Source organism: Amblyomma maculatum, chromosome 4 (genome assembly GCF_055883805.1).
Source record: "Amblyomma maculatum isolate TAMU_Amacu chromosome 4, ASM5588380v1, whole genome shotgun sequence".
Classification (NCBI taxonomy): domain Eukaryota; kingdom Metazoa; phylum Arthropoda; class Arachnida; order Ixodida; family Ixodidae; genus Amblyomma; species Amblyomma maculatum.
In genome coordinates, this window is record NC_139347.1 from 62,207,060 (window position 1) to 62,229,715 (window position 22,656).

General features: G+C 46.8%; 1 protein-coding gene across 4 annotated transcripts; it reads right to left on the minus strand.

The window, feature by feature from the left end:
* Nucleotides 1–901: 901 nt before the first annotated feature.
* LOC146191220 (uncharacterized) lies at nucleotides 902–20,378 on the minus strand. Of its 4 annotated transcripts, none has more exons than XM_084601703.1 (3): nucleotides 20,115–20,378; nucleotides 6,572–7,707; nucleotides 902–2,422 (listed from the first exon to the last, which is right to left on the minus strand). In XM_084601703.1, exons 2-3 carry the CDS (start codon nucleotides 7,663–7,665, stop codon nucleotides 2,137–2,139), a joined length of 1,380 nt encoding a protein of 459 aa, XP_084457829.1. In that variant the 5' UTR covers nucleotides 7,666–7,707; nucleotides 20,115–20,378; the 3' UTR covers nucleotides 902–2,136. The 4 variants fall into 4 exon arrangements, with proteins under 4 accessions (XP_084457829.1, XP_084457832.1, XP_084457830.1 ...); XM_084601706.1 differs by lacking the exon at nucleotides 20,115–20,378 and adding an exon at nucleotides 10,146–10,166; XM_084601704.1 differs by lacking the exon at nucleotides 20,115–20,378 and adding an exon at nucleotides 9,396–9,596.
* Nucleotides 20,379–22,656: the final 2,278 nt, after the last annotated feature.

Below are 22,656 nucleotides of genomic sequence, written 5' to 3' on the forward strand. Positions count from 1 at the left end.
ATAGTACTACTGGGTTACGCTTCCTACACACTGCAGAATCGGGCTTATGAAATGCTTCCTGCCCTTGCAGCGTATAACGTTTTCGGTCACATGAAGTCAATGGGGCCCGGGAAACTCGGAATTTCTGCATAGTTTATGCTCAGTGGCACTATAGTACGCGATGGCAACCGCGAAAGCTAGAAGCTCCTGTCCAGGCTTTCTGTGCTTGGCTGTGAAGTACAAAAGTTCAAAGATATCGCGGATGAGCTATTCGTTCACGCTCACAAAATTAGAGCCTGCATACGAATTTCATGAAATTCCCGCATCAACTCGAAGCTTTTTTTAATGGCGGTTTCTTTAACTTGTACTCCGAATGGATTCCAAACGTCGAAAGCAAAACTCACTGCCGTAAGGAAGGCTCAAAAAATCTTAGGCCTCGCAACAATTCCTAATATGTGTGAGCAATTTTTCTGCGCAACAAAAGGGTGAGCAGTGACCGAAGGACACCCTTTCAGGTCTTATGCTTCAATCTACCTTAGAACTGCATCCAAAACTAGCCTCGAATACAGGTATAAAGCTGATACTGTTGCGCATTTGGCAAAAGTTAAATATTGAAGTATCACGCCCAAAATATTGAATTTTCTCACTCGTCGAGACATCTCTTAGAGGCGTTTTTTTTTTCATTCGGAAAATGTTGCGTATCGCACAGTTCCTCTCGATATGAAACTATTGTATAAATGAACAGTAACTTGGCTTGCGTTCTGTGCATCGAGGCAATTTATGAACGCCAGATTTATGAACATTTTTCTATGCAAGGACAGTCGAAACATCGTTCATCAAACGTACTGGCAATAGTGCTGTGCTACAAACGTGCGTACTCTTTCGTTCCTGCCTGTTGCAAAAAACACGCAGCAAGACACAATGATTTGACCAGCAACGTTGTTTTTTTATAGTGCGACAACACGAGAGCTGTCCAGTGACGTGCCCAAGTCGGCAACGTTCCCCAATCTGATAAACTCTCATCATACATCAACATAGCAACACTCCTAATGTGGGCCCGTAGCCTCTGGCAAGTAGTCCAGCCTAACAAGTGAGCATGTATAACAAAAAATAAAGCACACATCTATCCTCACACCAACCGAAGTCTAAAAACAGAGCCGCTTAGCCATGCACGGCATTGCGGAATCACACTCCTGGAATGTTTTGAAAGAAGACAATGCTCGTACAGTCATGGTCAGCCATGGTTAAAATGTTAGCGCTCTTTGTAACCGCGTGCAGTGTGTCTGAAGGACTCAATGAACTGGCAGGCCATCGACCTCACTGGGAAGCCATTCTTCACAAGGCAGGGACTAGCATCTTGATTGTTTGCTTGCAAACGCAGCAAGCACCCAGATGCTGACGCGTTGTCACGAGGCAGCACGCGGGATCTAGCGACAGTCACGACTGTACCACCCCGACGCTTGGCAAACCCGCCGGAAGAGCCTTTGTCAGGTACTCGCTACAGGTGTCCTGTTGACGGTAGCCACGACGGGGGTAGCGTCATGAACTGTGACAAGGCAGCTCTGTGAAATGAACGGCGAAACATTTCTCCGCCCCTGCAGACGTCACACACTGCCCAAATACAGGCACCAACCACATCCTCAAAGCGACTGCCAAAGCACTGAAAAGTGTATAGGCCCTTGTCTCACTCTGGCTGGCATTCAGACGACGGACGTATCCACGGTGAAGAAAACTGGCTGCGATGGCGTTCTTTGTTCACCAATACCCTTCATGGAACGACTATGGTGCTATGCAGGATGACTTAGCGTGACCAGGCTATAAGGAATACGACCAGCATCGTGTCAGAATTCACAGGGCCCGGCGATCACGTTGACGTCTTTTCACCAAACGCTTCGTCAGGTTTGACATTGCTTCCAACGCAAAAGCGTCCACGAAACTGTAGATGGTAGTCGCATCATTCTCATTCGGCAACAGCTGCTCCTCTGCATAAGTCGATCTCCATGTGGGCCGTTCAAGCGCCATGATTTCATCGCTGCTCTTAAGGAGACTGCGCTTTGCAACGCCAACGTCAGCTCGAGGCACACATTGTGCGTCGCAAGGCTTAATTCGCTGCAGCTTCTTATGGAGTGCGCGCGGAGGAGCAAGGTATGTATCTCTCTAGGTACTCGGGTCGAAGCCGTCCACGGGGTTAGTGTGCGCCTTAACGTAGTAGACACTGCCGTTTCTGTTCTTGCGTGTGATGAATCGATGGTAGAGGTTCTTTCGCTTGACCAGCAAGATGGCCGACAGCAGGATGGCACTGATGCTGAGAGCCCCCACGACCAGCACGCCTGTGCGGAAGGTGCTGCTCTGCTCGCGCGCCTCCCGAGACTCCGGGCAAGTGAACAGCTCGTCCGGCAACTCCAGCATGGGCTTGTGCTCGAACTTCGGGGGGCTGTCGCACCTGCACGGAGGTGAAACCACAGCGATGAGCCTAGGTGCGCTTGGGTTAGCATGCAACAAGCAGGGCACTTAAACCAATAGTCTCAATCTACTGCTTTTTTGGCCCCAACCGCAAACGAAATAAACAGCGTGTTTTTCTGAAAAACAGCTATAGTACTGATATAGACGGACTAGTCAATCGACCAGTTAAGCATGTGCTCGATCTGATAGCACCCGTGCTGGAACATACTTTCAACTTTTTTTTTTTTTCCAGTGGAACTTCTCCTAAAAAAAACTTCAAATTGCCAAAGTAACAGTCTTGTACAAAGGTGGGGGGTCTTGTACAAAGGTGGGGGTGAAAACGACCTTTCAAACTACAGACCCATTTCCATTCTCCCGATTTTCTCTAAAGGCATGGAAAAGCTGACGCAGAGTCGTATGCACTCATTTATTTTAAATCATAAACTGATTACACACACCCAATTTGGTTTCTTCAAAGGCCTTTCAACAGAAAAGCCTTTACTAGCACGAAAAGAAATAATATTGGAATCGTTTGAGCGTAAAATATGTACGTTAGGCATATTCATTGATTATTCAAAAGCCTTCGACCGCATCAACTATATGTCACGATCCTGTTGTTCTGCATATACGTAAACGATTTGGTAGCATTGACAATACAGTGAATATTGTGATGTACGCTGATGATACAACTATACACCTCAGTTCATCAAATTTGTATTACTTATCTTCAAAAGCGAATCATACCTTTATGCCATTAGCATCATGGAGTAAAACGAATGGTCTTATTATCAATACTAACAAAACTAAGGCTGTCCTGTTCAGCCCCAAAAACCGCAGAGTGTACCTACAGGATTCATTGGTACTAAATAATTCAAATATCCCCATTGTACCTGTCGTTAAATGTCTTGGTGTATTGTTTGAAGAGCATATGTCATGGAACGAGCATACTGATTTTGTCATCTCTAAAATCTCACGTGTAACTGGAATCTCTTCTAAACTGCGATCTTGTTTACTGTTATTGTACAAATCTTTAGTTCTGTCAAATATGTACACTACTGTCATTTGGGGTGGGGTACTACCACTAACAAGAATATTACCAAACTTTACAGATTGCAGAAAAAGGCAGTTCGAATAATCATGAATGTTCCATATGACAGCCGCACAAACCATATCTTTACAAAACTAAATCTAACATGTATTCCTGAAATCTGCCGATCAACTTAAACAAAGCGTTACGAGGCAGGTAATAAAAGAAATAACAATGTTCTTAGTAGTATCGCAAATTGATTTCCTAAAGTATGCACATGCAACACTCGCCAACTTCAACAATGGGAAATTTCTCACCTGCGCACTAATTACAGTGAACAAATGTTGAAATACCTTCTCCCGTTTTTCTTGATTTAATTGATACTTTGTAATTTATTAGATGTACAAAAGTGTCTGATCCTAGCTGTATTACTGTTATGTGCCTGCGCTTGCTGTATGTTGCCATGTACATGGGGCCGCGGACCCCGTCAAGCCCATGTTGAGGCTTTTCGTCTGCAGCCCTTCAACACCACTGATGTTGAAAATAAACTGACTGATTGGTTAAATTATGCGCGGCTGCATGCTTGAAAAACATCAAAGAAAGAAAATACACAAACGAAGAGAGAAACTGGTTCGATCCCGGTCGCCGCAGTCGTATTTAGATGCCAGGCGAAACGAGTGCACGTTAAAGAGCCATGGATGGGTAAAAATTAATGCGGAGTCCTGCAGTACGGCATCTCTTGCAGCCCATGCCACTTTGAGACGTTACGCACCGCAGCAGGGCACGTTTGTCGGCGTAGAAGTCAGGAAACTACGAAGCAGCTTTCCTGCTTCTTTTTAAAATTGTTTGAAGGTACTGGACTGGAATTAAATGGTGACAGGAGGGCGATTCCGCGATATCAAACTGGCAAAGCATTTCAGATGCTCAATTTATTTACTACTTTATTATTATGCATACGTTCTTCAGTACGCCATAGCGAAATTGCTTTTGTGAGAATGGCAACACTTTGGAAGAAAACATTATAAACGAAGACGTGACATAGGCAATGTTGTCGTTTACAAAGCATTTTCGCAACTTTGCAATTGCCAACGTATCGAGATGTAAAGGTCACGATGAATATGCTCTGCCTGCTAAGAGTAAAAATGAGGATTACGTCAGGCATATTTTCGAAGCTGTGAAGTCACCATTTAAAAAAATCCCAGAAACGTCGCAATCTCAAGTGAGGCTTTCGTTCAGTTATGTTGAGGTTCATGGCTCAAAAGCAACTAAGCGAGGTTTTCAATCTTTCTTTTTTTTTTTCTTCCAAGACAATAAGGCATACCTGCTTCAAAATTGCAGAGCAGATAAACATTTATGTGCTAAATGAAGTGTATAAATGTTCCTTGTAAAATAAGAAAGTGAAGCACGTGAAACACTGGGCAAAATTTGGCACATCTGAATTTCGGAGTCTCTTCCAAAGATCAAAGAAGAAACTCATCCCTACTTTTTCTTACAATTCTAGAAACAATTCTCTAGGAGGAGATAAGAAAGAATATGAAAGAATATGCTGAATTATATTGTTTTCAACAGGTGCACGTTAAAGAACCCCAGGTGGTCGAAATTTCCGGAGTCCTCCACTACGGCGTCTCTCGTAGCCTGAGTCGCTTTGGGACGTTAAACCCTACAAACCAAACCAAACCAGTATTACCAAAGCCGAATCCTGTAGTTTTTCAATCATCGGAGGAAGAAGCATCTAATATGACGGCGCAAACGCAGCAAACAGAATACCCGCTGCTCAAAATATTATCCCTTTGCTAATATATATACACACACACCTTTACCGTGAAAACATAGCATACCTGATTGCATTGTTACAAACCAACTCGCATATTGAGTGTAAACAGGATGCGGCGGCACCGTTATCCGTGGGGGCGGATAACTCGATATGCCGCCCTTAGCAATGCGTTTAAACGACAATTTTCAGAATGATCTCCTGATTTGAGCTGATCCATAATGACATACGCGTCTCTATGACATCGCCTTGTCTTTCTGTTGTAGGCGTACTGTGTCTTGTTTTTCTTTTCCAATAGGCGTGCTATATTAACATATACACACAGAAAACGAATTTTCCCGCTGGCCCACTTAGAAATGTGTGCATAGTATATAAAGTAATCAAGCAAATTAAAGATATGAAATATTTCGCTACTTTGATTTCTCGCGGAATCACCCGGGGGCTTTTCACAACGCTGTGACGGAACTCTCGTACTTATTATTTAGATTCAGTAGAGAGAAACAACTGCCGACAGTATAACTAAAGTCCAATGCCACACTTATTTCCCAACAACCTAAACCACAGTGCAAGTACTGTGTGTCTCTCTGGCCCTTTTAATTTTCGCGCCTCCGCTATTCTTGGGTCGCTCAGCTGACCACACACAAACGCTTTGTTAGGGTGTAGTTGACAGTAAAACTGATTTCTTTCACCACCGCCATTCAGCAATGCAGGATAACAACAAAAAGAAACAATGTTTTATTGGCCGACATACTGAAACCGAAAGCACCTACATGAGACTCTCATCAATATTTAGCGAACTTGTTTGAACACCTCGGCTGACAGCTAGCCATGGTCATATCACTACACTGTGTGAATGTAACGTATAGGATTAGGCGTTGACTGAAGGCTACCCAACGGAAACATCGTGTATTAATCTAGAACAAAAAAAGATATATCTTTATCTCCTTCTAGCCGCAGCAGGCCATTTATGGCGCATTCAGAGGTGGTGCACTCACACTGCCTGGCCAGTTCTCACCACAGATTTGCACCAACGTTTTTATTTGTACAGCTTCGACCGTTTACTTTACTTTTTTACTTGTTACCGGCCGCCGCGGCCGGGATTCTATCCCACCGCTTTGGCTTTAGCAAACAAACACAAATACAACTGAGCCCCCCTAGTGGGCTGCTTTGGTGATTACTGAAACGTGCCTGTACTGTCAAATAACACGTCAAATTGACCTCCGTAAGAAGTATGCCACGCGTATGCTAAATGTGGTGCCGTTAAAACGACACGCCGAAATAGTTCGGGCGGTAAAACAACACTTCCATGCCACACGTGCGTGATTCAAGTTATCCCCCACCTTCGTCCTTACCTGAGGTTAGCAGTTAATTCGGGCTGAAGCGGCAGCTTTCGAATCCATGCGTTGTTGCAGTCGCAAGCCCAGGGATTTCCTTGCAGGTCTAGTATTTCAAATTGTTTCCACGGCGCAATGTCTTCGTCCAGGTACTTGATTTTGTTGTTTTGTAGGTACAGTTCACGTAACGTCCAGTTGGCTGCCGTCTCAACGCGCCAGAAGATGCCGAAAATGTCCAGGTCTATGCTCTCAAGCTTGGGATTGCTGTCCAGGAAGAGAGCCCTCATCTTCTTCTGGTGCGCGAACGCGTCACCCTCGACCGCCTCCAGCTCGCCCATGTTCTCCAGGTACAGTTCTTCAATGCTTTCCAGCCTCATGAAGGAGTTGTAGCCGAGGGCTCGCACGGGGTTGTCCGACATGACTAGAACCTTGAGGGCCGGAGCGCTGCGCAAGGCGCTGGCGGGAACCTGGTCGAACGAGTTTGCAGACAAGTCCAGGTGAACCAGATTCGGCGCTCCGTGGAACACGCCATCCGGAAGGGAGTGGGCGTCGATGTTCGACAGCTCCAGGCGCTCCAGCTTGGGAAGTTTGAAGAGCGCCATCTCAAGGTAGCGCAGCGGGTTGTGGTTGAGATTCAGCTGCTCCAGAGACACGAGCGGTGCGAACAGTTGAGAGGGCGGGTGAATAAGCTTGTTCCGGCTTAGGTTCAAAACTCGTAGGCTAGTCAGGTTCTTGAAGACGTCTTCGTGAAGACTGGCGAGTGAGTTCTGGCTCAAGTCCAAGACCTGGAGCTGCGAGAAAACGGCGAACACTCCAGGTTCGACGATAGCGATGCGATTGTCGTGGATGTCCAGTACGGAAACGTTGGAAGTTTCCAGGTTGGTCAGGTGGTCTATGAAGTTGTGGCTCAAGTCCATCTTGTAGATGTTCGGCGGCCAGTAGCTGCCGGCGGGCGTGATGGTAAATCCCCTTCTCGTGCAGTCTACTTGTACCGAACTTTCCTTCTCCGGAGACTCACTTGAGACGCAGCTTGCTTGCAATACGTTTGTGCTGGCTTGGCAAGACGCCGCCGCCATGGCGATTATCGAAACGACTAGATAACGGTGGGCCATCCCGACCTTTGCAGCGGGTCCTCGATATCGGTTCTTGTTTTCCTGCAGAAATGGAAATGAATAAGAAGTTATCTTATACGGAACCTACAATGAACACAGTCTTGTCTGCTGCCCGTCAGTTATGCTGCGGGCCCTGAGACGCAATGCTGGTGCGGAACCAAAGCTGACTACCACTATGTGTTTGCCTTATACCACAGCCTCCTTTATATAAAGGAGGCTATGCTTACACGCGTACCCCGCCACGGTGGCTCAGTGTTTACAGCACGCCCACGTGCTGTGCGATGTCAGCGCACTTTGAAGAGCCCCAGGTGGTCGAAATTCTCGAACCCTCCACTACGGCGTCTCTCCTAGCCCGAGTCGATTTGGGATGTTAAACTCCATAAACCAAACCAAACCAAACATTCTACAGAACATTACTAGTAACGGGCTGAACAATGTAACGTTGCAGTGTATATGAGTCAGGACTATATAGAATGACATGTTTACTTATTCCTGACTACACATTTCCTCTGATTTTGTGGCACTGTAGACCGGTGTGGTGACGACATTCGAATTTAGTACCATGGACGCCACTGCCACCGGAGGCTCACAAACCAAGCCCGGCCATTCACCTGTTAAATACCTGTCAAGCGCATGCTCGAGATTAGGATCGCGACGTTGGCTGCCCAAGTTGGCAGGAGCGAGAGGGATATAAAACGTTTTAATCAAGTCGTAGGAACGTGTCTGCAAGGCCTAGGAGTAGCGCGTCTAGACTTGGGATCCAAGCCCGGTAATGTCATCTGCCGAGACAACACCTTTCCAACTGGTATTATGAAAGCAAGAAACGTCAAACACAAACAGCTGTTAATGCGGCTATTATTGTCTTGTCGCATGTTCAGTTTTCTTTTTTCCGATATTATACGACAGGATTCATGCAAGAAAACGCCTTTAACAGGAATTGTTTGGTCACAAACATTCAAATGGAGCTCGTAAACATTTTATCTTTAATATAAAGTTATCGGCACTACACATCTTGCTTCAAAGTGCTTACAAATATATACTACGGAGAACTGATACTACCATGAAGCGTGCTGCGAAAAAGAAAATTTCAGTCCACGAGTGGTCGACCTATCAAGGAGAAACTATCCAATAAACATCTTCCCGTGGCCTGTTCTCCCAAGCCGATCGCTATTCGTACTCAAGTGTCTCACTGATACAAGGCGTAGGGCGGCCAGGCCACATTGTCGTCGAGTTGAAAGAAGCTCTTGGGAAAGCAAACCGTCAATAAAACTCCAATGAGTCAGCAAACGATTGGGATTTTGCGTGCGAGGCCGCGTTTGTGTCAGCACAATATGCAATAAAAACGACGACCCACTTATTCTTTAGTGTCCTCGATAAAACGAACGGAGCGCCGAATCCTTGCAGCCTAAACCGCTACAGCTCTGTTCCGCCCGCAAACGATGTCAAAGAAGTCGAAAGCCACACACTTGAAGCACCCAAGGACTGAATTCACATGCCCAACAACACTCAAAGCACATTCACCGAGCGAAGTTTTCTCAAGCAATTGATCCATCCGACTCACAAGAAAACTTGGGCCGCTCCCGAACAACAACAGCCCGATTTCCAGTGTAGACGCGTTAACCCACTAGGCTAACACGTCTCACTCTTCCGTTCATAAAAAAGCCAGGTGGTCGTTCTTGTGGGAGAACGTGAGTAGAAATAAAAATAAAATACTGGAGGAAACATCTTGCCTTGAGAATGGCCGGGTGGTGCTGTCAGCAGGCGGTCGCAAGAACAGCTTATCTGGGCTGCGATCGTAGCTGGCGACGGAAACAAGGCGGCGAGGGAGGAGCGCGCGCATGCTCGCCAGAGCTGAACAAGGGATCTCTGCGCGCCGGACAGGTTGCCATGGCTTCCAGATAAGCGCTAATCAGGCAGCCTCCGACACATCGTTTACACGGCGCGCTAGGAAATATACGGCCGCGGCAGTGGCTGCTCGCCTTCGGAATGGAGAACAGCGGCCCCCCGCAGACGCTCGGCATGTGTTGCGGCGCGTATGACGTCAGCACACATAATCCTTACGGTTCCCTGCGCGGCACCCCGGGATACAACACCAGGGACGAAAATTGCTGCAACCGTGCGAACGTTCGGCTTGTGGCGCAAACGTGGATTGTAGGGGCGAGATGCCCCGCAGAGAACGTGTTGTGATGCGTACACGTGCACTATGCGTGTTGTGGTAGAACTGTGCAGCTCTAATTAGGCGTCTGGTTAACAAGCCGCGGTTGTCTACTAATCAGGGGCGGGCCCAATTCATGTAGTCGCTCACACTTGAGGAGGCCTTCGCGCTGAACAATGCACAAAATTAGCGAGTATGCGACCGAGAATCGTGCACTGGTCACAAATTGCTATCATTTGTACAAGCGCGGCAGTGTGTGTGAATTCAGAACCAGGTTCTTTAGATTCAGCAGCGCTGCACGGAATTAGCGAGACAGGGTACTTACACTGTATGCACAACCAGCGAGTCACCCTCACAGCGCGTGCAAACTGTCATGTTTCCGGTTTTGTCTTTTTTGTTTCCTTCGGTTATTACGGTACTGCAGTGCACTCTTGTGTCCCTGGGATCGCAGACACGCGGGGGCTCATTGTTCCTGCCCGGCTGTGTGACAGCTGCCCGCGGAGCATTAATGCAGTTACATCTACATCGCCGGAGATAACGCGTGCGGCTTGGGATCGCTGGAAACGGGCGTAGTGCGGTACACGTTTGCTTAAAGAGACGTGAAAAACATCCGGACTTTTCAAAACCCTTCACGTAATACTTTCCTTCATAGACCAGTGCTGTTGGTCGTGCCGAAATAGCCGTAATTAAAATTTATTATTTAGTAACTTATTAATAGCCTCCAATCTCTGTTATTAGCTGCAAGAACGCAATTTTCTTTTGGGGCTTGCTACACATGACACACACACACACACACAAAAAAAAAACTAAACTGTTTTAAATTCCCGCAATGTGCGATACCTTGTGGTTACTGAGCCCTGTTATAAACCTAGACAGTTTTCCTGCTTGACACCAAAACACAATGACAAATGCATGCACGTTGGACTGAACGCTGCACTTGTGTCCTCCGGCAGTCATTTTAGCCGAATTATGTTAAGCTATGGGATATTCACGATGAAAGTGACTTTCCACCAGACTGCAAGTTACAGCAGCTGGTACACTGCACATTCTTGCCATCCTTTTAAAGCGATATCCTAACTTGCCTAATGAGTGGTGTGAGCCGCAATTGCGAGTAGAAGGTCTGAGCAGGAAGTGATCCCAAAAATATCATGTGAGTTAGCCTCAAAATTGTGATGTAACCGTTCTTTATGCTGCATTCAGAGTGACGTCATACAATTACGGTTCCCATTTAGCATCCACCTGCTAGTGAGGATGGAGACTAGTCTCCGATAAGGATTCAAACCGACATGTGCCCCGCCCCCCCCCCCCCCCCGCCCCGCCATCCCCTCGGGAAAAAAACAAAACAAAGCTATTAAAAACGATTAAGACTTTGCCAAACTATGCTTCAGTATTTCAATGCTAAACCAACAAGTAAACCCATGCCAAACAGTGCTTTCGCACGTCGTAATCGCCGATTACGACGTGCGATTACGAATGTCAGCCGTGCTTTAACTCCGCTCAAATCATTTGAGCGGAGTTAAAGCACGGCTGACATTTAGTGGAGTTTATGTAAAGGTGGGGCAAGTGCGACCACTAGATTATCTGCACATGTGGCTCCTTCTTGTACATAAATACGCACAGTAAATACCATGCAAAAAAAGAAAAAAAAAGAAAAGAGCCGGAGAGACATTTGCGAGAGTGTGGTACTGACGATTTAAAGGTCCTTGCTACGATCGTAGATTTCCGCAGAGCATGCACAGTTATTCTTTTCGCTCATTCCACCTGCACCGTCGACGATGCTAATTAGCGCGAAGCATGTGCCGGTAGTTGTCACGTGACTGTACTCAGCAAAGTTACCTGTCGACACCTGATAATGTCGGAGGTAGAGCTCGCACTGTGATAAAGCAAAGGTCGATATATAAAAAAATTTTCCCATCTAAATAGAAATATGTAGGAAAATTGTTTCTTACAACTTTCCGTAATTCTTAAAAAAGACAACTTGAAGAAAAAAAAACAGAAGTTTAGTAAAACAGACTTCGTGCACGGAACCTACCAGCAACTTAGTGCGACATAGCTAACCGATACGGCTGAAGTTACGTTTATACACAGGAATAGATGTTAGATTCTCACGGGCACAGAGGACAGCAACATCATCATTGTTCCGCACTTCAGGCAAAGGCTCTCACTTATGTTCTCCATTTCAGTTAATCTCATGCTGGACCCATTATTTAATTTATAGCGCAATTGATGAATACCATTTTGTACGTTAAGCTGATGATAGCTGTTTTAATAGATGCCGCATTAGTGCTACGTTGTTTGTCCAACACGCAGGTCTTGACATGTAGGCACTGAGTGCAGTTACATAGCGCTGAAAGCCTCCTATTACAGAACAAACGCGCACATATTATTGGCGAATCGTCCACTTTACGGCACATGTCGTGACCTAATTAAGGACGAATCTGCTAATAAATCACGTTTTTTTTTTTCTTAACGTTTTTTTTCCTTTCTTTTTTTTTTTTTTTTTTTTTTTTACAATGAGCCATAGGCATACTGATAAGATAGCAATGGCTCGTTTCCAGAGCACTAAGAATACCAACAGCTTGAAATCTGGCGTCTGTAAAAATTTACATTTCAGACGTTTTCTTTTCTTTTTCTTTTTTTTTCGTTCGTTTTAGCATCTGGCATGATACCCACCTAGTAAATGTAGAACTTAGAATATAGCATCTGCCACGACGGTGTCTATAGTGTCGACTGGTTTCTGGTATGTTAAACACTGTTGCGGTTTAAGTTTCTGGTATGTTAACAACTGTTGCGGTTTAACGATGCCAGGCGTCTGTGTCCTGGCATCGTTGCAGAAATACATGGCATATGGCGTCAGAAGCCAAAAAGAACAGCTGCGTATACGATAGCACAAATGCGCGGCAGCCTGCAGCCCCCGCCCAGCTCCCCAAGCTCTACTGCGCATACGCTACTCTGTTGAGGTTTCTTGCGTGTCAACAACAGTAAACAATCCTACGCGAAGGCAGCTGGCGCATAAACGCCGTGCCGGGTTGCGCGGTTCGCACAGCGGTTCACCGGCCGCGGCCGGAGACCCAGAAAATTAAGGCAGCTTTCCTCACTTGCCTCGGAGCGTTGGGAGTGCCACAGAGCAGCCACAATACACGTATAGTACGAGTATCTGAACCAGCACAGCGAGGATCTGTTGTGAAGGCGAATCCTGACTCAATGCGCAAGTTGTACACGACACAATGTAATTGACAACGTTGCTATCTTAGTTTAGTTATGAGGGCTCCGATGTGTGAGGTAAACTGCTCCTTTACATTTTACAGGCTGACGTGTGGTTAGTCTGTAACCACAAAGGTCGTTCAATATTCGTTTGCTCCATGCCACCCTTTCATTTCTTTTTTTGTCTGTCGTACACAGATTTGAGTCCTGTTGCGCCCTATATGGTCTCAGTTAGGCCTCCTTTGTGCGCTGCTTGTAACAAAGCCAGCGAGACTATCCGCATTACCATGCTTGCCACCACGAAACTACATGGAAATCGGTACCCCGCGTCGCACTCAGACGTACGTACATATATCTCCACGCAAGCGTTTGACAAAAAATAAAAGTAAAGAAAGTATATCTCGACGAAGCCTGACGACGCCCTTGGCTTCCATGCACTTCACACCGCGCCGGTTCATGCCACCGAAACTGGAACAAGCAAGGACTGCGCTCGAAGACACATTCGACCGGGTCGCGTGTCCGCTGTGCGCGAAAACCGTGTCACCGAGATGCTGCGAGGCCCGTTTGCGTATAATTAGAGCCGCAGCATGCACCTTGCGCAGGTGTGACTCGGCGTGGGCCGTCTGATCCAGATCCCCGATCGAACGGACGCCGAAGACTTATCGGGCGAGGTGATGCAAGAAGCTCGGCAGGTCCAGTCGCGCTGTGGCCTGCGGTCATTATAAACGGCCAGCGTTTTCATCGCGCTGTCTACGGGCTTATAACGATGGAGAATCGTCCTCGTCGTCGCCTCCTTGGCCTCCCCGCGAGGCCGCACACAATCGGGTCGCCTATATGTGAGATACGACACGAATGCACATGTAGCTTCGAGGGATCGCGTGCACTGTAACTCTACCACATCGCCGCAGAGGCACGCGGCGTTTCCTTTTACTTAGCTAGCTGTACCTTCCCCCCAAGAGCGGGAATTTTTTCCGTAAGAAAATTAAATTTGCACCAGAACCTTTTCAGGACCGTCTTGAACGTTTCACTATGCGGCGGAGTCATCTATGCTTCAAGCATTGCACAACTCTCTCGAGTCTGCAAAACGTGCTGCAGAGTGGAGGCTGTTAAGTTGTAATCCTGCATTTAATTGCAGTGTAATTTCAAGCTCCCGCCACCGTACAGTCTTGCGATAAGAAATCGCCAGGCATGAGCCCGCGATCCAGCAGCTCAGCAGCGCTTACAGGCGGTTACATGAAAGCTGTCCGAAGCCTACTTCTAACTGCCGCATACCTATATACACTAATCCAGAATACGAATTTTATTTCAACAGTACATGTGAAATGCTGCGAGTGCAGGCAAATAGCTTTCTGGGTGCTTGATGATACCTACACCCTACTCTCTCACTTGGCAGAAGCAGCAGCGAACACAGTATTATAGGCAAGAACACAGCACCACTTTTTTATTTTTTTTTTACTTGCGAGCAATAATAACAGTAATATACTTTCTCCTCGTTTCTTTCTCTATTTTTTTTCTTCAATACTGTGGTGCATCACGCGAAATTACTGTTCACTAAACGAGCAGAGTCAAAATCCTCGTAACATCGCTATCATCTCACCTGATGTGCGAAACGGGAGGTGCGCGGTCACTCTATTATATCGTTCAGAGACTACGCTCACCTTACTATGAGCTGACGTGTTGACACGTGTGTGCAAGATATATCAACCGACGGCGATTCGTTTGAAGAATACAGTGGGACTCTGCACACGCCACCCGTTCACCACTCGTAAGATGATGTACAAACCGCAGCTAAATTAATGATGTTAATTGAACATTTCTCTTTAAAAATGATTGCGGAGCTTAAGGTTATTTAGAAACATGGAGAAATTAAATGAAACTTTGAAATGCACTGCCCACTGAAATATTTTGTCTCCGAATTTCTTAAATTTTCTAATTTACTACCGGTGCCTAAGAAGCGAATAGTATGCTCATACAGTGTCGAAAGGCTCTGAGATAAAAAATCATTCAATTCAGCATTAAGACGGCAAGACACAATAGTTTTAATGGCGTTCAGCGGCTCAGTAATTCAACAAAAAGGATGCGGCAAATGGTTCAAACATCAAGCTGCACGAGCTGATGATGGGAGCATGCACCATCCTTAATCGTAAATGGCCTGCACGCAGATTTCAGCTACAATGAATGCCCCGCAATTTTGTATGGTCCATTTCAATTACTTCTTTGTATCGGCCTGTTTTCCAAGGATAACATAGAAAAGCATTTTTCTTTTTAAAATACCAGCACGACAGCACTCAGCGCACAAGCTGCAGGCGTTCACATTACTCAGACCCCCCGTTCATTGTTTTTGTCTATTCCTTTCGAACTGATACTCTGAAACACGATCCACGTCAACTGCGCACAGTTGTCGCGTTCCATTTACAGCCCGTGTCGTGTTCACGTGCACAAGTAAGAACAAAGAATGAAAATGGAATCCTCAGCTCCGATCAGCGCAGAACGGAGCTGTGTGATGCCCTGCTACGTCGCATGTCCTGTTTGCGCGAACAAGATCGAGCGAAAGCGTTTCCCTCACCAACCTTTTCCGCGCCCCCCTCGCAACAAACACACGCAGTGGACTCATCATATGTCTGCAGCTGCCTGTCGTCTTTGAACTGCTGCTGATGCAAGCAAAATGGCGTCGCCGCGTCCTGCGCTTTCAAACTGCCTGTACTTCTAGCTGGCCTGAGTTATCTTTGGGGCAAACTGGCGCCATGTTCGTTCACCCACACCGGGAATGCGGGAAGTGTTTGACTGGAGTTTTTCTTTTCTTTTCTTTTCTTTTTTTTTTTTCTTTTTGCTTGCTCGAAAAAGTGTATCCAGCTGTAAGGATATAACGCGTCTCGGGGACAAGCTGCAAGGAATGCAGTGATATTGTTTTTTTTTTTCTATACGCGCCCGATACATTGAGTTTGCTGGTGTTAAGTTGGCTTGCGCATAGGCAATAAGTTTAGAGCGTGTGTACAATTTCCAGTCGAAAAAAACAACGGAAAATTTCTGGTCTGTATTCCTGTCGTATTTTCGACCTGTAGTCTGACGCTCTGTAGTCTATTGTCCTGTAGTCTGTTGTCCTGTATCCTGTTCTGTAGACTATTGTTCTGTTATCTGCAGTTCCGTATTGTAATCGGCCTACAGTGACGAGTGGCGAGGACAGTGCATCTGAAGCAGTGCGTACCATCATGTCTAACGGTCTTTTGCTAGTTATAAAGCCTGCCATGACACCTAGTTTTCTGGTAACTGTAGTCTCTTACAGCCTATTAACAGCGTGTAACCTTTACCAAGCAGAACCGCGACAGCTGGAATTAATGACAATCTGCCGATCAGGAAAAAAGAGCAATTAGTACGCTCTCTCCCCCTCCCCTCCAGCAAGATTTCGTTTTCCTTTCAGTAAAGTAGGGTTTCATCTCTGCTGCTAGCGCTCACAAATGGCAGCTTTTAGATTAAACTCACTACTTGCCGACTTTAGCCGTTCCGTGAGTAGAAGCTGTAGAGGTTACAGAAATTACGAAGGCTGACGAATTCTAAACTATAGGCGTACGCTCGGTGAAATAACTTCTCTTGATAGCGTGTGGTGCGTCGCGGCTGGCGTAAGCTAACTTGCGACCCGAGTGACATATCACGTGCCACATTGACGCAAGTTTAAGCAGCACCTCGTTTCTAATCGTAGCCCCGCGAGCTTATAGAACTTGGGCTTGCGTCGAAGCGATCTCAGATTGAGAACATTTTCTTTTTAATTTATTATTTGAAAACACCCTCGTCAAGACTCGGGAAGTGAGAACCGATCGTGCGCGGCGGGCGGCGTGGTTAAATATGCGCTTATACGGAACCTCGTGCCACACCCCAAGCGGACGGAACAGCGCTCAATTCGCTTCAACGTCGCACGGCGCTTTGGTTCGACCGCGGTCCTTTGTTTCGCAGTGCTGAAAACTGAAAAAAAAAAGGATACAATTCCGTGTCAAGGTGCCCACGTGACACGCTCTATTTCGCGAGCGAATGAGCCGCCCCCGCTTGTCACTGCGCGACTCTATTCATTTCTCTCTTATTTTTTTTTTCTTTTCCTTTTTTTTTTCTTTTAGCCCGCAGCTCCAACAAAGCTCGCTTCCACTCCAACAAAGCGACGCTCCCGTGAGGACGCAGCTGCCGCCGCTAGCGCTCTCTGTGCGGCGTCGAACAATACTCTCGTCCCAATGAAACAGCGACGATCCGCAGCTGCTCATGCGGCAGGGCACGTGACGCACACGCATGTCACATAACACAAGCGCTGTAGGGCCGAGCGAAAGATGGGGAAAGAGAGGAAACAAGACCACAATAATAAGCCGGCGAACAACTTGATAAAAAAAAAAGCCTATCTGCGTCCTACAAGAGCATGCGTGAAGAAAGTTCGTGCCCTCTTTGAAAGTCGCTCAGTTTGATGTGCATAAGGTCCCGTGAGTGCTCTGTAGGCCGCCCTTTAGAAAGAAGAAATGTCAGCGTAGAAAAGCGCTTCAGCGGCGAATATCTAGAACAGCATGCACAGTGCTGGCCGCGCTTCGGGCGAACCTTATTGAAGCGCAAGCGCGCTGACTACTCAAGATTAAAACATGGGCGTCTAGAGAGAGAGAGAGAGAGAGAGAGAGATGACTAATCTCGTCGGTCAGGGTGGTGAAAGGAAGACTGGCTGTGCTGATTACTGCAGACAACGAACGATTACTAAAGGAAATTTTGACGTCTCCTCGCTCTGAAATTAAAGCGGTTTAAGAGGTCTTGTAGCGAGAAGCTGAGTTTTGGTTTCAGTCTACATTGACCACTTCACCTAGTAGGAAAAGTGTAACGCCCTCCTAAGGCGTCACGTCACGTCTTCTTGTAGACCCTCCTTGCCACCTTGCCTGACAAAATTTCGATCAACCAATGCTTCAAGCCTTGCCCATAAATCCAACCTTCAAAAAGCTTGCAAACTTGTACTGCACTCGAAGTCAAATAGAGACCAGTAGTATCGTAAGTGGTCAATGTAGACTGAAACCAAAACTCAGCTTCTCGCTATAAGACATCATAAACCGCTTTAATTTCAGAGCGAGGAGACGTCAAAATTGCTTTTAGTAATCGTCCCCTTTAAATGTAACTGCAACAGAATTTTTTTGTTTGATCAGTATAGTTAAGAAATAATGTTTTATATTGATTGTCTACTATCACCCCCACCCTTCTCGCAGGCCTTTAAATAAGCAATGAGTGCTCACCCCCTGCAAGAAGTTCTCTTAGCGCCTTGGACCTTATCTCGAAGCCTGCAAATTGGTATGCACATGAATAGACGCAATAGACATGAATAGCGGTACCAATCATTCCCTCCCTAAAAATTACGTAAAGTTCAAATGTTTCAAATCCCTTATACTATTTCTGTGCTCCCTTCACTTTTAATCATTGGAAAACAGTAGCGGAAGTCTTTCCAGCAGACACTAAGCAAACAACAATGGTGGCCTGAATCAAGTCACCAACCGTCGCAGAAACGCTATAGTTCTTGGTGCTCCAAGCTATGGATTTTTTGTAAGATGAATATGCGACAAATAAAGTAGTCCCTGCTACCCTACCCCAGCGCTTTTAAGCGTTTAAGAAATTGTTCTTTCTGTTGTGGATGTAGGGAGTCTATTTTTCCGGCAAACAACCCTCACTAACGTATAGTTCCGAACCGCACATGCATCGGGCCCACCTCTCGAACATACGTATATTTTGCAATCCGCTCGTTGTTTACTTGCCGCGACTGTAGAAGCTAAGTACGGTTCGGCAACAAGCAGTCATGCGTGCGCGTTCCAACGTGAGGTCAGAAGCGCATATTGCCGAGTAGGCGTTTTCTATACGGATCTGCAGTGGCAAGCGCCAACAACAATGTGCTCCAGGATTTGTCCTCGGCCTGCTACCCCCTGTACTGCACACTGGTTATTTATCTTCCGACTGGGCCGCCCGGCTGGCACGCCGTATTACAGCCAATGACGTTATCACGCACAACCGCAATCTCCGTGCGCGGGCTTTCTCAAGGACGACATATAGTGCACAGTAGAAGGCGACCTACGCCTCTGCTTCCCCCCCCCCTTCCTCGCGCACACCATACACTAAAAGGCGTAGGAAAAGCCGTGTCCATATAAAGGGATGAACATAAATAGGCGAGCGAGCGAGCACGCATGCGTGCCCGCTTTAGCTGCCAAGAAAACATAAAAAAAAAAAAAAAGGACGGGGTTGCGCGACTTCTGGAACGCTCACGGCTTTTTTTCCTTGATGCCCAAGCATGCGTCAAAGGAATGGCGCACCGTTAAAAATGTCACGCTGACGTGCGGGCACTTGGGCAATATCCTAGAAGAGACGAGAAATTAGCGCGCCATTGGCACTATTCATTTCGTATCGGTGAGTCACTCTTGCCGGCTGTTCGTCTTGAAAATCTCAGTTCTACGTCTCTGTCTGTAAACTCGAATAAGAAATGAAATGGCCGTTCCGAAATCTTTACTACCGCGAACTGCGATAAATACAGAAGAAAAAAAAAACATACACAAACGAACAAGAAACAGAACCGATGAAAAGGCGCTCTCAAACAATCCCTCTCTTACGAGACCTGACTAAGTGAACCAATCAAACTTTTGACTTTTGGTAGGGGAAAACAAGCGCATTAAAAGACACACCCGGCAGTAAAAAAAACGACAGGACAAGAACTTGCCCTGTTGCTTCCTTCCTTCTTCCTATCCGTTTTCTTCCTTCCTTCATCTTTTACTGCACTTGTTTTCCCCACCAAAAGCTAAGTACCACCTCGCCCAGATGCAAGTTTTGACAAACCTTTGAGTGGGCGCAGAAATATATCGCTTTGAACGTTTGACGCAGGCAGTTTACCAGCACATGTACTACAGTGTTTACCGACACAGTTCTTTGACCTCAGCGTGAAGTGAAGTCGGCGGTAGCGAGCACCAATATCGTCCTCTGAACACACCCTCTATTGGGGACCGCCAACTGAACGACCACGCCGCCACGGCGCGTATACATACACACACACACTCTGTCTCGCGTGGCAACAGTGAATGATTCCAGAACTGACGGAGAACCTCACCTGGGCGCGTGCCTTTCGACCTGAAACAACGGAGGGCTGCACAAGTCCACTGCAAGTAGATTCCTCTTCACTGTGGAAAAGGTAACGCGGCTTGGCGCCACTTCGTCGTCTCCATGGTTTCGTTCACGAGGGAGCCGTCAAGCTGCCGAGCGGCGCGGCGTATTCGTTCTCAGAGCGCGACCAATGCTGCCGTCGCAGCAGCAGCGCGGCGACGCGGCTGCTGCCTCGCACCTGTGGAGCAGGAAGTGCCTGAGTGCGCGTGAGTCGGCGAGTCTTTGTGCGTGCGGCTGTGCGTGCAGCGACCTTGCTGGCTGGCTCCGCGCAAAAAAGAAAAGAAAATAATAAAGTAACGCCGCCGTTGGTGAGGGCGCGTCTGATGGGAAAGAGTCCTTGCCGCTCTCCTGGCCTGCCTCCTGTAACTCTAGGCCTAACGGTGTAGGCCGCGTATGCAGCTCGTCTGCCTCCAATTCTTTCTTCTTTTTTAGCCGCCACATTCGCGGCCGTCAACCGTGGGCACGTCGTAAAGGAGAGATGTCCGAGAGCGCCCTTTTTGTTATTTTATAAGCGTCTTCGTTACAAGCCTTCCTCTATCAAGACACGGACCAGTTATACTGTATCTCTTGTTTTTCTGCGCGATGTTCGGAGCTACGCAGCGGCCGCGCTTGTGCGGTTTTCGGGTGCGCTTTCGAAGAGGGAAAGAAGGGAAGGGGGACCACGTGCTCCTAAGACTACACAGCGTCATTACGGCCAAAGTGGGCGGGGTCGCAGCCGCATCGGCGGTAGTTTCGTCGGAACCGACACACCGCGGTTCTCTTTGGCTTTCTCATGCGGATACATTTAGTTGGCCACCCAAGCGTTGAGAACAGTCGACCTTGTCACAGCAAGCGCCGCTATGAGTACGTGGACCCCTGCATTGTGGGCTAATTGCGTAACGTTGTTTCGGGGAAACCTATGATTGTTAGCTGTATTTCTGGAACTGAGCGCCGACATATAAAAGGCAGCTCAATGGTCGCGCGGAGGTCTAAAATTGCCGGGTATGCGCCTCCTGCAGCCTGGCCATCCCTTTCTTTTTTCTGCTTTTCTTTGTGCTCCGAAGAAGAGCTGCTGTAAGCGCACCTTTTGAACTATGACCCCAGGTTAAGGGAGCCTTGCTTTCTGGTATCCTCCTTAAGCATCAAACAACTTATGCATCGAAGAAATAAACTGCGTTCTGTAGCTTTTCCTTTTATGTATTCTGTACAAAAACAACGCATTCAAGGAGGAGCGGACTGCCGGAGACTGAATTTCTGCAAGCAGTTTGGTCACGACGATGACTAAATATATTTGCATGATCGTGCAATGGAGTTGGAAGGTGAAGGGTCAGTGCTGAAGCAAACTGCGAGTCTTCTTTTAACTGTGGATCAATTCATTCGAGACGAGACATTCTACGAAAATCCACATTAATTACACAGGCTGTTGTAATAAAAAGGAAACAATCAGCTAGAGCACAAGAAGGAACCTTCTCGTTCCTGATCCGAAAATACCTTTTGCTCATGACTCGTACATAAAAAAAAAAAAAAAGATAGAAAGAAGTAAAATTGGGCATGCATGCCACTAATACAGATTGAGGAGTCATTGGCTCAGTGATGATAAGCAGTTTCCTTTTTCGTTACTGGTATACTGTTATGTCTTAGTTTTCCTTGCACAGAAGAGGCGAAGCAGTGGTCTCAAGGAGTTACTCGACAGGTAGAATGGCTGCAGAATTCGTGCCCTAGCTGCTACGACAGTTGCGTGCAGCGGCAATAGTATGACCAGGAAGAAGGCCATGTCCAACCCCGCTTCTCTGCGCGCCGTTTTTCTCCACGGCCGTCCGCGCCTTCCTCGTCTCAAAGGAAGCACGGGGACGGTGGGCCACGTGCTGAGTTCGTTCGCTCCATTTATCGTGCAGCGTGGGGACGTCAACCGTTGCAAAGCTGCCCGAATTTCAGGCTATTAGTTGCGCCTGAGAGGAAGGGTGCCCCCATGACTCATCGCACGCTGTTACCCGGAAGGAGCAATATAGGGTGAAACGGATGCCCTGAATAATATTATTCTGGACCTTCCACCAATATTATGCAAAGCATCTTCACCCATTCGATATATTTGTTTGGAATCAACTATATTCAAGCATTTCTGCGTTCAGCATTGCGACTTTCTTCAGGGTATGATTGACTGCTCGATGATGGATTGTCGGTGATTATAATGTAGACGTTTTTTTTTTACTCTTACGAATGAGCAAATACTTTTTGTGTGCTCTTTTATAGTTGTATGAAAACGTTATTAACGTGCCATCTATAGAGCAACAATACATCCGGAACTATGCTAGACCTTTGCTGCACGAATTGTAAATTGACCAGTGCGGAATAGGATGTTTTATTAGAGGACGAGAGTGACCATTTACCGATCTTTGTTTTTGAAGCGCCTTGCACAACATGCATAAGAGTGCGCATTCATCAGTGAAGAGGCAATTAAATTCCTTTAAGGACTAAAACAGAAGCGAATTTGAACCAAAATGATTGCTCAG